Source organism: Adiantum capillus-veneris, chromosome 7 (assembly GCF_014529385.1).
Source record: "Adiantum capillus-veneris isolate H3 chromosome 7, ASM1452938v2, whole genome shotgun sequence".
Lineage (NCBI taxonomy): Eukaryota > Viridiplantae > Streptophyta > Polypodiopsida > Polypodiales > Pteridaceae > Adiantum > Adiantum capillus-veneris.
In genome coordinates, this window is record NC_140937.1 from 28240492 (window position 1) to 28253274 (window position 12783).

The window sequence follows — 12783 nt, forward strand, 5'->3', positions numbered from 1 at the left end:
TGCCATATGTCAATGTCAATGGCACCATCATGTATGCGCAATAGGATGCACTATATCATCCCTAGTCTCAACATAGTCATAATTGTTTTGCACGTCCCTAAACCATTCACCATAGCCAGTCATGTAATTTGAAGTACACAAATCCATATACCATACACCATCACATTTTAGATAAATTTGGAGATAGTGTTCACCATATGTTGCATAACAAACAATCTCTCTAGCTCATTGCCGCCTCTACTACTGCCTAAAGAGCTATCCAAGGTATCTCCTGAGAGATACATCTAAGGTATCTCCTAATGGCTTACATATACATACGATGATGCTTATCTAAGGTATCTCCTAAGAGAATCTCCAAGAGATACATCTAAGGTATCTCCCAATGGCTTACATATCCATAAGATGATACTTACCTAAGGTATCTCCTAAGAGATACATATAAGGCATCTCCTAATGGCTTAAATATATATAAGTTTATGCTTATCTAAGGTATCTCCTAAGAGATACATCTAAGGTATCTCCCAATGGCTTACATATCCATAAGATGATACTTATCTAAGGTATCTACTAAGAGATACATATAAGGCATCTCCTAATGGCTTAAATATATATAAGTTTATGCTTATCTAAGGTATCTCCTAATGGCTTACATATACATAAAACCATGCTTATTTAAAGTATCTCCTAATGCATCTCCTAATGGCTTACAATTACGTAAGACGTTGCTCATCTAAGGTATCTCCTAATGGCTCACATATACAAAAGATGATGCTTAGTGGTCCTACATATACATAACATGATGCTTAGTCAATCCCCTCTTATGGTTTGCCATCGTTAATATGGGGAGGTGGTTGTACTCGTTTTAAATGGCAGCCATGCCATCTTGGCAAAGCAGTCTCCTATTGCCTGATGATCAATGGCATCACCGTGGATCCTATGGCAGGATATAAGCTTTCTCTTGGGCAAACTATGGTCGTTTTCTTCCTGTGGCCTTCCTCCATAAAAAGACCTGTTTGACAGATGATTGCTATAACCATGATCAAGCCACAGAGGCTACCATGAAAGATAAGAATTACACAGCCATCTTGGAAGCTTCCGAAGTGGCACTCAAGCCAATCAAAATCTCACGCATTGATACATCTGTAACATGCAGAATCTGTATTATCTCAGAAACATTGCACAAGGGCGAAGGCTATGGTGATGCCTTCTCATAGTGCTGGCTAAAGATATCTTTTGGAGCAAAAACTTATAACTGACTGAAGGGAATAGTGCCCTATTGCAAATAGAGTGTAGAGCAATGATGAACTTTGGTAAAAGAGTGCTCCAAACAAAAGAATACATGATGACCTGTGTTTGGCATTCATTTCATGTTCTGACAAGGAAAAAAATATTCCAAAATTTCTCGACAGTAAGAACTCAAGTCCACCCTGGATGTGATGGATACGGCTTATGGAACAAGGAGAAAAGGAAGCAGCATGTGGGTCAGAGAGTACTGAGAGAGAGAAATAAGCCTCTTTTTGCTGCCTTGCATGTTGAATTATATGAAACAAAATCTGCAGGCACTTTATATCATTTGAACTCGAGAGGGAACAGAAAAAAAAAAAACAAAAAAACCCAATAATTGAACTAATACCATCATATGGACTTAGTTTTTTAAAACTTTATGGAGGTTGAAATACAATGAATACCAAAGAGATGGAAATGTGAATGCAGACGTTTCTGGCGATTCGAGTCCCACTGCTCTGACGCAACTTTCAGGAAGGCTTGATTAGGAGTACCAAAGAGAGACAAAACTTGAATCACCAGAGCAGTGTGACTACTTTGAGCTTTACAACCACAGAGTTGCGGCTTTCCAATGCCAATGTCAGATCTGATGTAAATCACCTGCTAGCAGCTTTGGGGTAGAATATATGTTATCTGTGTATGCGGATAGACAGACTTATCTGCCAACTTTGGCGCATCAGGTTAGTGTAAATGATGATGAACGCTCCAATTTCTGATTTTTAATGGATTCCCAGCTCTCACTACTCTCCGGTACAGGGTTGACAAGAGACTTTGGCAGTATCGGATCAAAGGTGCCAATGAGCACGAGCACAACAATTATGTTCAGTATGAAAAATACCATCCACATGCCTGCATCACAAACTCAACTGAAATGTGCACCTAGACACCAAGCAACTTATTCTGTCGAGAACAAAGCATCAAAGACCAAGCAAACCTGGAAGAAACCATGAGTCAGTCCGTTCTTGTGCCCATGAAAACCTGTCAGGGGCCCAAAGGATCTAGATGAGCAGACATGTAAGTGAGACGTGCATGCAAGTTAGCGCAAAGAAAACGATAAGACCACTTCAGTTTCTCTTTGCTTATATGCAGGACCCATTGATTTATGGTCTTGGAGGGGCTGACACACCCAACGTCTACCCATGAAGTCATGAAATTCTTGAAAAGAACCAAGCCCTTCTCTCAGGCCAAAGAAAAAAAACATTTTGCTCCTACGGTCTGTGACCAAACTACAAAGGAAAATTTAGAACAATGCAATCAACTTACAAACTCCCTGCACATGCCGGTCCCACTGCTCTGGCAAGCGACACAAAACTCATAGAGACGCCGTTTACAAACCCCCGTTCTGTGATTACCTGTAGAAAATCATCTCTCTCTCTCTCTCTCTCTCTCTCTCTCTCTCTCTCTCTCTCTCTCTCTCTCTCTCTCTCTCTCTCTCTCTCTCTCTCTCTCTCTCTCTCTCTCGCCCCGAGCTGCCCACCTGCCCAGCCCCGCCCCACGCGCTGCCCCCCCCCACCCTCCACGCCCACGCGCTGCCCCTCCCCTGCCATACCATCCTCGCGCTCCCCCACTCGCCCGGCTACCCCCACTGCGACCTGCATTTTCTGCAGCCAGTCCCCCCGTCGCCCCTGCACTTTGTTGCAGCTAGTCCCACCCAGTCCCGTTGAATCTTCATTTCCTGTTTCTGCATTGCACTCCAGCAGCAGGGAATTTTTCTGGTACAGGTCCAAAAATTTTCGGCATCAGAGAATTTGTAGGGATTTTTAGGAATTTTTCAGAAATCTGCAGACAGAATTTCAGAAATACAAAAAACCCAAGGGATTTTTTTGGCAGATTCTGCAGAAATTGCAAGGGTACACAAAATGTATGCTTGATGCGGGGAACAATGTATGCATAGTGTGGATGCATATGTGCGCTTAGTGGCTCTTGTTTTCCGGACGGCGATTAAGCACGAGGAAGCTGAATGATAAAGCCGACCCCCTAAAGGATGCCATTCAAAAGTGCAAAGAGGAAATGACGGAGACCATTACCAAGATGAACCGCAATCTATTGGGCACAATAAAAATGCTCGAAGGACGCGTGTTGATCCAAGAAAGCAAGATCAATGCACTGGAAGATCGGGTGACGACTCAAGATGAAGAGATTGCGTCACTCAAGAAAGATCTCACCAAAGCACGATCAAGAAACACACTGGAAGAGGGCGAATTGCAACCCTCGGTAATCGAAGAAATCAACACGATCAAGGAGCAAGTACGGGCCATCAAAGAGGGAGAAGAGCAACACAAAGAGATGACGACTTCTTGGGTGGATGTTCTTACAAAAACTCAACAGAAGGCGGATGAAACCAAGAAATGGATCGAGGTGGCCAAGAAAAGGAAAGGCAAGGAGATAATGTCCACGTCCACGCCCACTATCATTAATCTGACACTAGAGGAGGAGCAAAGAAGACATGTGCGCGTTTTACATGTGAGAAAAAATTTGAGGTCTTAAAGACAGACAATGTGGACGAAGAGGTAAAAGAACTCATGGCCTTGATGGGGGTTCATGAACCGACGCACACAAGAGCCTGGAGAGTGGGCAACATAAAGAAAAATGGTAGCAGTGGGGAAACCTCAAAAGAAAGGGCACTCATCCTCCGTTTTCCCTCCATGGAAGCGAAGAAGTCCTTGAAGAAAAGGCCAACTCTTAAAGAGACGGGCACTTTTCTCCGGGATGATCTTACCCTCTCGCAGATCGCTCATATGCAGGAGGTAATGCCGGAGATTAGAGCGGCAAGGGGAAAAGGCAAGATTGCCTTTTACCGAGATGGAAGAGTGGTAATACTGGAGCGACGCTCCACATGACGGTGCGAGACTTATGGAACCACACTCAAAGTGGCTGCTTCGAACTGTAATGGATCTATGCGTCCCGATGTGGGTGCTTTTGAGGATAGTTTTACTGGAAGAGACATCATCTTTTACTTTGAGACACATCAAGCCCCTGGGCAATCCATGCCTCACATCAATGGATACAGATGGGAGACAGCTTACAGACAGGAGACGCTCTCAGCACAGAGGAAAGGCTCAGGGGAATTGGCAGTGTTATTTAGAGAGGATCTGCAACCATTGATACATATAGCCCACAAGGATGAGCAGGCTAGGTACATGTGGGTGAGATTGAAAGCAAAGACTGGTAGATATCTCTACATTGCTAGTTGCTACTTCCCCTCGAGTACGTCAGTCTATGCGCCACCCAGAGGACAATCCCCCTTTTCTATTTTGGATGATGACATATGGGAGTTCCCTAGAGATGGTGACATTATCATTCTAGGGGCTTCAATGCTCAAACTGCCCATCACCAGACAATGTTTTATGATACTTCAGAGGAGATGCTGAGAGAGCTAGATGTTGTAGAGACGGGCCTGTCCAAACTATCCTTTTCTTTTTTTATAAACATCCTCAGAGAAGGAGGTTTCTTGATTGCCGATTAAAATTGGTGGTTCGATGGCTTTCTGCCACTGAGTATGCACTTCAGCCATGGATTGCTGAGACAAATTTTGCAACTTATGAATCTTTAGCAAACTCAAGCATCTACTTTGTGCACTCGTCAACCTATTGTCGACGTTGCATCTCCAAAAGTTCATGCTGTGTAGGCCGAGGTGGCCCATACTCATCTTCTGTTGAGTCGTTTAAATCTTCTCATTGCCTCCTCCCGCCTCATCGGTTGCAGAAGAGGTTGAATGATTCTTTTCGGAATCCATAAGTGTCGCAAGAAAAGGAATCCGATTTCCCAATAGAAGAGAAATTAGCCGCGCTCTGATACCATTGTAACAAACTTGGACACCCCAAGTCAAGATTCTACCGTGACACAACAGAGATTCACTGCAATACACTTCATAAAATAAGAGAGAGTCGACACGGCCCGACGTAGTTTCGTGCCAAGAGATATTGGCCCCAAAGACTGGTGCCCCTTTCGGTATTTCGTTTATATTAATCTTTGAAAAAAGTACAATCGGCCCGCAGGTGCTCGCTCTCAGACTCTACGGCCAGATGCTCTGCAGAGTGAGTCCCCTTGGGTTCCTTTTATTCTTACAAGGGATGCCCCAAAAGCAATACTAAAAAGCTTCTAACTCAAAAGCAGAGTGCCCAAAACGCAGCCAGCACGATCTGTGGAAATCCGTACAGCAATGCCACGGCGGCGCTGTTAGCACAAATCACGAAAATCCGTACGCTTTGCCACGTCAGCAGCCAACATGATTTTCGGCGTCCGTACAGATGGGCAACGCGTTGTTTTTATTTGCTATATTTCCCCAGGCCCCGTCTCGGCCAATGTCAATAAGTTGGAACAACTTATAAGGTGAAAACCTTTTACTTTAATGTCCAAGGTCATGCCACGTCATCAAGTTGTGACAGCCGATGATTCATTGTTTATGCCTCGCAACCAGCAGGATGATGTTTGAGTGATCATGGAAGCTTTGGAGTTGTTTGGGATTGCGGCTGGTCTTAAAGTCAACTTTCGTAAATCGAAGCTTCTGCCTCTTTGTGCTTGCGATTGGCATAGTCTATTGTGGCCAGTTGAGATTGTTCCTACAAATGTGATCACCAAGAATTTGGGGTATCCAATTGGATGGAATGTCAATCACACTCAAAAAGTGGATTGGGTTATGCGACGCTTGAATGTAAAATGCATTATTGGAAGCTATCCACTTGGCCACTGCATGTTGACCTGCGAACTGTTCAGAGTATCTTGATGGCATATGTTCGGTACTTTTTGCCGTTGATGCATTGGCCTCGCCATTGTCTTGATTCTCTTATGTCAGCCATTTTGTCTCATTTGTGGCAAACTTATGCTCACAAAAAACTCTCGGCGTTTGATGTCGATGGAGAAGCTTTGCACACCTAAAGGTTTTGGTGGTCTCAACATCTTGGACTTGCATAGGCATGTTCTTGCTAGGAAAGCCATATTATTGCCTACACTTGCACGACAAATTCAGCCTTGGACTCTTATGTTTGCACACCTGACTCATCACGTTACGTCCTCATTTGGTCACTGACAATCATCCATTTGGGAGGCTGTATTTGGTAAAATGGAAGGACACATTCCTGGATGCCCTCTTGCTTCCACTTTGCTCTCTGCTTGGAAAGAGGTTACGGTCCATCTATCGTGGAATGCTCGATGGGAAGGAAATTCGCTTCATTTGGAGTCCACATTGGAGCCGGGTATTCTCTCTTACTTTGGTCGACCGTTCGCCTCACCAAGCGTATTTTCTCTCTTGTCGTGGCATTCGGGTGGTTGAGGATGTGGTGGATGCGGCTATATTCACTTTTGAGTTTCCCTTCACTGCTCGCCGATTTGGATTGGGCATGCATTATCGTCAATTTTGGGGAGAACTTAAGCACATGCTGGCTGATTTTTTGCCCATTTCACCATACCTAATGGTGATCGCATGTCTGATAGGAATCTTCGGGAAACGCCCTTTCCAGATATTTTTGCCGCTCGAGTTTACGCTCTCCTTCTACCACAATCTTGGCTTGCTGATCATTGCAATGCTCTTTGGCGCATGCACAAGTCTGATATCCGGTGGAGGAAGCTTCTCTCTGCCCTGTGGAAAAGCCATTTGCCTTTGAAGGAGCGGTTGTTGCTTTGACGCTATTTGCTTGGTGTGCTCCCGATTGGCACTTTTCTTAGGGCACGTCATATCCGCCCTTCTTCTTGTGTCCGTTGCTCGAGTGCGAAAGAGAATGTTTCTCACTTGTTGTGGGAACAGTTCTGGGCATTTGGCATTTTCTCGCCGACATCGAAGCACTTCGGGATCTTCTTCATGTGGGTCAGATTTTGGGCTTACTGGACCCTATGGCATCAACGTAATGGCTATATGTTCCATCGCAGTCATGCAGATCCCTTCCTGTACTTCAAGCTTTCTCTTAAGCAATCATTACAGTTCGCCTTGGAAGCTGGCGATATCACCGCAGAAATACATCAGCTTCCCTATGAATGCTTTTAGCCATATTGTACAGCCGAACACTTCTGTGTTCCTTCCCTTATGTATGATCTTTTCGGTGGATTTTCCTCACTTTGAAGTTTCCCACCAATAAATTAATCAAATTGATTTACTAAAAAGAAAAAGTGTGTGTGTGTGTGTGTGTGTGAGAGAGAGAGAGAGAGAGAAGAGAGTCAACACGATTTACAAAAAAAAGTGTACGCGTGTGTGTGAGAGAGAGGCGAACTTTGCCTGACGAACTCTACCCTGCGCAAAATCTGCCATGCGTGATCCCTGCACAGCGTGCTGCTTTCTGCAAACTCCACTCGCCTGCACGTGGCTTTACAGAGATGACGTGAGCTACAGCAACGGGCCAGATTCAACACGGGCCTTCAGCATCAGCCAGCAGATTTGCACGCACATATGTAAGCTTTACAGTGGGAGAACCTCAACAGGGACTCTCTGCCTTTGGTGACTACGTCTCTCACTGTGTGTGAGCACGAGTGTGTTGGTGTGTGTGGATTTCACCTCCTTCCTCTGTGTGCGCGTGTGTGTGGGTGTGTAAAGCAGTGACGGTTGGTTTCGGGTGAAGTGAATCCTTCTGCCACCTGTTTGTCGCGCGACCTTGCCCTGTGCAACTCCTACACTACGCAGGCCCTTTTCAGCGCGCCGGTGGTCGAAGATGATTTTCAACTGCACGCGGCCCTTCTGTCAGATTCTGGTGTGAGTGACAATGCGTGTGTCTGTGTATTTACTTTAGCAGGAGGTTCTTTTTGTCGGTGTGTTTAGCAGAGTCCTTGCTAAGAAAGCTTGAAAAAAAAAGTATATAAATATATTAACTGGGTGCTAGTCCAGTGTGTGCTCTAGCAAGTGCAGTGTTTTTTTTTTTTCGAGAAAAAGATCCTTCTATTAGTTAATGAAACTGCCCATAGGGCTGCAACCACCTCTACAAAGGAGGGCTACAACAATCATGATGGGGAGACTCTCCCAATGAAAAAACAGCATATGTACAATGAGGCTAAATCACGAGGTGGGAGGAGGGAAAAGCCACACAGGTGGACGGTAGTGCCATCTGAGTACACCCAGGACCATGGTGAAAAAAGGCCCAGGACGCCAGAGTCGAAGAAAAAGCTCTCTACGCTCCTGCATGCGGTCGAAGTTGCCTTGGAGTCTCTCGAGCTGTCCTCTGAGAGTATAGATCAGCTCTAGCCAAAGATCCCGAACAGTCTCGGTTGGTGGTATAGGGTGAGCCTCGAAGATGCGGAAGCGGCGGGCCCCCCAGATGAACCAGAGTGTCAGGCCACTGATGAGCTCCCAGCACTCCTCTCTCTCCCTGTACGACTCCTGTGGAGTAAGCTCTGTGTGGCACGCTGGAGTGTAGGTCGACCCCCCTGCATCACTATCATCTTGCTAGTGGAAGATAGCTCAACTTGAAGTGCCGGGCCCGTGAGAGTGGACCAAGCAGCTGCTCCCCAAGTGTACTGTCGAGCTGTGGAAAGGGTTGGCATCAGCATCAGCCGAAGAACACGAAGCCACCTGCTGTGTCAAAGGACAGTCCCAAAGACAATGATGCTGACTCTCCACAAGATGGTCACAAGCTGCACATGTGGCCGAGAGACAACTATGTACAAGCCAACTCCCAATTGTTGTAGCTTTGTGTCCAACCAGCCACTAGAACAAAGTGACTCGTCTCGGCTGTCTGGAGTCCCACAACCTCTCCCAAAAACTGCCAAGAACTCAATTGTGAGACCCTCCTCCTGCCAATGAGGTGCTACAGCAAGGCGAGCCTCTCTCTGTGCTGCCAGTATGTGCCATCCCAGTCGAGCAGTGTACTGAAAGAAAGAGACACCTGGGTGGTCCGCAGAGGAGAAAGGGTCCCTCCAAAGCCACTCTCCAGGATCCCACTGTACTCGTGCCAGGGAGAGCTCTCCCAAGCCCACAGTCTCGATGGCGAGTCTCAAGAGCTGCTAGGTCAGGATCTATGACACGAGTCCTCCCAGAGATGCCCACCACTCGGATCCTCTGAAAACAGCAGTCTGCCACCTACGGGGCCTCTACTGCAACTGTAGCTTGAAAAACAGGGAGGGTACAGTCTCTGAGCAAGCCCGAACTGAGATGAGAACCTCCAGTCACGTGAAGGCTCCCATCCACCTGGGCGCTGTTGACTCGAGAGGTGTGAGTCACTGAGCTGGTACTACCTCTGAGATGTCCTGACACATGCTCTGCACCCCTCTCATGCCCTGTAGCTGAAGACTCTGAAGCTCCTCTGACATCCTAAAAACTGTAACCAGTCACCTAGAGAGCGTGTTGGACCCTCTGCCATGGGACCCCAGGAAACATGAGGCCGACTACCAACCAAGTGGACTCTCAAAGTGCTAACCATGGGGTTCCAAACAAGGGGCTGTCTCAGGCGCTCCTCCGTGCAAGTAGGCTGACGCTGCTCCAGGCCTCGCCGCAGTTGCTCCCAAGATCGGAGAAAACTCATAGCGAAGCGGTACTCCAATCTCTTGCTCAAGCCAACTTTGTGCATCTCTATGAAAACATATAGTCGAGGGTCACCAGGGGTCTCCAGCCTGAGGCACCCTAGCACTAAGCCGCTGAAGCAAGAACTCCTTCCAGGGTTCCTCACCTGGAAGAAGTCCTCTGACGATGAACTTCCCAAGAAGGGCTCTGCTCTGCTCTGCTAGGTCTATGATCCCTAGCCCTTCCTGAGAACAAGGAAGAGCGATGACCTGCCATGCCACTTTGGCCCGGGCTATCTGAGTGTCACGCCTGACCAAAGGAAGTTCCTGATCAGCCTCTCAACCTGGCTGATACAAGAACTCGAGAAGATCCAGCAAGGAGTGATGTACCACATAGTAGCCAACAACACCTGGTTGGCCACTACAACTCTGCCTGCCAGAGAAAGACGTGAGGAGCTCCAATGTAACAACTCCCTCTTGATAGACAGGAGGAGGGGAGCAATTTGCTGCTCGGGAGACAAGTCCAAACCAACCTGACAGCCCAGGTACCGAACTACAGTCCTTGGGGGAATCCACCTAAAACCCTCACCTCGCATCCAATCAAGCATAGGAGCACTACCAACCGAGAAAGCCATTGTCTTTCTCCAGTTGAACAATGCGCCAGATGCACAACAGAAAGTCTCAAGAGCCTGCTCACACCTGTGAAGGTTGGCCTCCTGGCCATCCAAGTACAAGGCTGAGTCGTCTGCAAACTTAGCGTCCAGTAGCTCATCTCCCCGAATAGGAAGTGCTAAGCCACGCAAATCAACCTGCTGTGAAACCAAAAACCTACTCATCGCCTCAGCATAGAATAAAAAGAGGAATGGGGCAAGAGGGCAGCCCTGTCTGACCGGATGTGTGAGCATGAAACGATCCCCTCTACCTCCTGATAAAAGTACCTAACTGTGTGCCCGTCTGTACAAAGCTGATCCCCCTCTCATCCAAGCATCTGAGAAGCCCATCCTGCATAGAGTGCCCTCCAGAAAGTCCCAGTCAACTATGTCGTAGGCCTTCTCAAAGTCGAGAAGAAGAATCACCAGATCCTCACCATGGAGCCATGCTAGGGCAGAAGCCTCCTAAAAAGTAAAGATGTTGTCAAGGATACTGAAACCGGCCCGTGGGGCGGTAGGCGTTGGCTTTCACCCCAAATTCTTTACTTTAGACACACACAGAGCACCTTGCAAAGGAATCCTGTGACGGGGATTAACACCTAAGTACACACACGGCTCGGAAGCTAGAATGCTCCAAGCAGACGCCAACAACATGTAGGCCCCAAAATTGGTGCCCCTCTCGGTATTTCTTTATTCTTTAACAAAGGGAATAAAACCTGTGATCTCCTACGAGCTGCCCCGCACAATCAAGGCGAGGAAACACCTGTTCTGGCCCGATTTCGGCAACATAACTGTACTAGGACGCTTCAAAGTCAGTATCCCCATGCAATAAATGACTTTCCTGACGCATACGGACACTTTGCAAAACCTGGCGAGAATCTGCAGCACGCTGAATTCTCTGTTTTCTGCCCCGAAAATGCGTCAGTTCACCTGTACAGCGGTCCCCTCGCGTCCCCGAACCTCCTGGGGGTATTAGGGTCCGTTTAGGGCCGAAACCCTAAACCTGCAAAGATACACAGCAGGCTGTAATTCCCTGTTTTGGGCTCCATTTCGCGTGCCGGTCGCATCTGTAGCAAGACCTCGAGCTCCCGCACTTGTAGCCTGTAGGGCTACTTACCCTTTGAATCGGACGAGATTTCTCACGTGAAACCTCTCCGAATTCACATGTACCTACGGGGGATTAGCCGCTAGCTAATCAAGTACCTGTGCAAGAGGCTCTTGCCTCGGCAATCGCGCATGAACCCACATAACTGTACATTGGTCAAATGAAAAGCCCACTAGTGGGGCATAACATACTGCTTGTAGGGGAGAGAGAGAGAGAGCAGTGCGTAGCGTGCAGGGCATCACTCCTAGCATCGCACTGTACATAAGGGGGAAAGGAAGCACTCCATAGCTCTTAAACTGTGAGACAGAGAGCAAATGAGGCCTCTTCCCAGCTTAAAAATCAGCGCCTTTTTTTCTGTAGGAGGAAAGTGCATGAAAAATTGACACTTGGCGCATTTACAAGCATTTTCCCGTTTCGGGTTCGCCGCTTAAAAATCTCCCGACTGGTCACCCAGTTGACTTCGCGGCAGAGTTGTAAAATGTTCCCCTAGTCATACCGGAGGTAATGACGCGAACACAATTCACGGCCCAAAATAGCACTGCCCTAAATTTTAAGGAATGATTCCGTTGGGCTCCCTGTGGTCTATCCTCATTGGGACCGCATCCAAAAGTGCAATGCAGCCCAACTGTCGGATACTTTCTGTTGGTAGTCACACCTTGACTTTAGGCCTTTATTGAGTTCACTTCCTAGTATCCACCAACTTGCTAAGTGCGACGGGGGGACCTATATGATCTTGCTCTGAGCCTAGACATCCTCTTACCATACGAATTCCAGTGTCGACCACTACCCATCTGCGCGTGAAACTACCGTTCACATTGGCCATACAATGTCAGACCGTTTGCTACTTCAAGAAGAGGGTCTCAAAAATAAAACAAAACCCATTGGAAAGAAACAAACAACTAAAGTTAGCAGTTGCCACGTCCTCGTGACATAGTTAACAGTTGCCACGTCCCCGTGTGACAGATACTACGCTCCTTGACAAGACCTGTCTGAGTCCCGTGTATAATGCTCTCTAGAAGTGGCTGAATCCTCAAACTCAGAGCCCTGGCAAGAATTTTGTAGGCTAAGTTGAGGATGATGATGGGACGCCACTGTCAAATCTCATCCAAGGAGCCACCCTCCTTGGGAATGAGGTAGATGAGGCCCTCACTCATGCTGTCAGGCATCTCTCCTATGTGCAAGATGTACTGAAAAGCACTACAAAGATCTGAGCCAAGCAAGTCCCAGTACTCCAAGAAAAAACTGGGAGTCAAGCCATCCTCACCTGGACAGCTACCACGTGGGAGTGCACTAAGAGCCGTGTGTAGCTCCTCTAGCTGAAGAGGC

The 12783-nt window shown here is 47.3% G+C and overlaps 1 protein-coding gene across 3 annotated transcripts in view; it reads right to left on the reverse strand.

The window, feature by feature from the left end:
• Nucleotides 1-1621: 1621 nt before the first annotated feature.
• Nucleotides 1622-12783, reverse strand: part of LOC147453609 (protein ZINC INDUCED FACILITATOR-LIKE 1-like) — a 70590-nt gene continuing 59428 nt past the window's right edge. For all 3 annotated transcript variants that reach the window (XM_086515753.1, XM_086515754.1, XM_086515755.1), the window contains 3 exons: nucleotides 2548-2636; nucleotides 2219-2262; nucleotides 1622-2133 (listed from right to left, as the gene is read on the reverse strand). In XM_086515753.1, coding sequence (XP_086371879.1) covers nucleotides 1961-2133; nucleotides 2219-2262; nucleotides 2548-2636 — 306 coding nt within the window. In that variant the 3' untranslated portion in view covers nucleotides 1622-1960. The remainder of the gene's footprint in view (nucleotides 2134-2218; nucleotides 2263-2547; nucleotides 2637-12783) is intronic.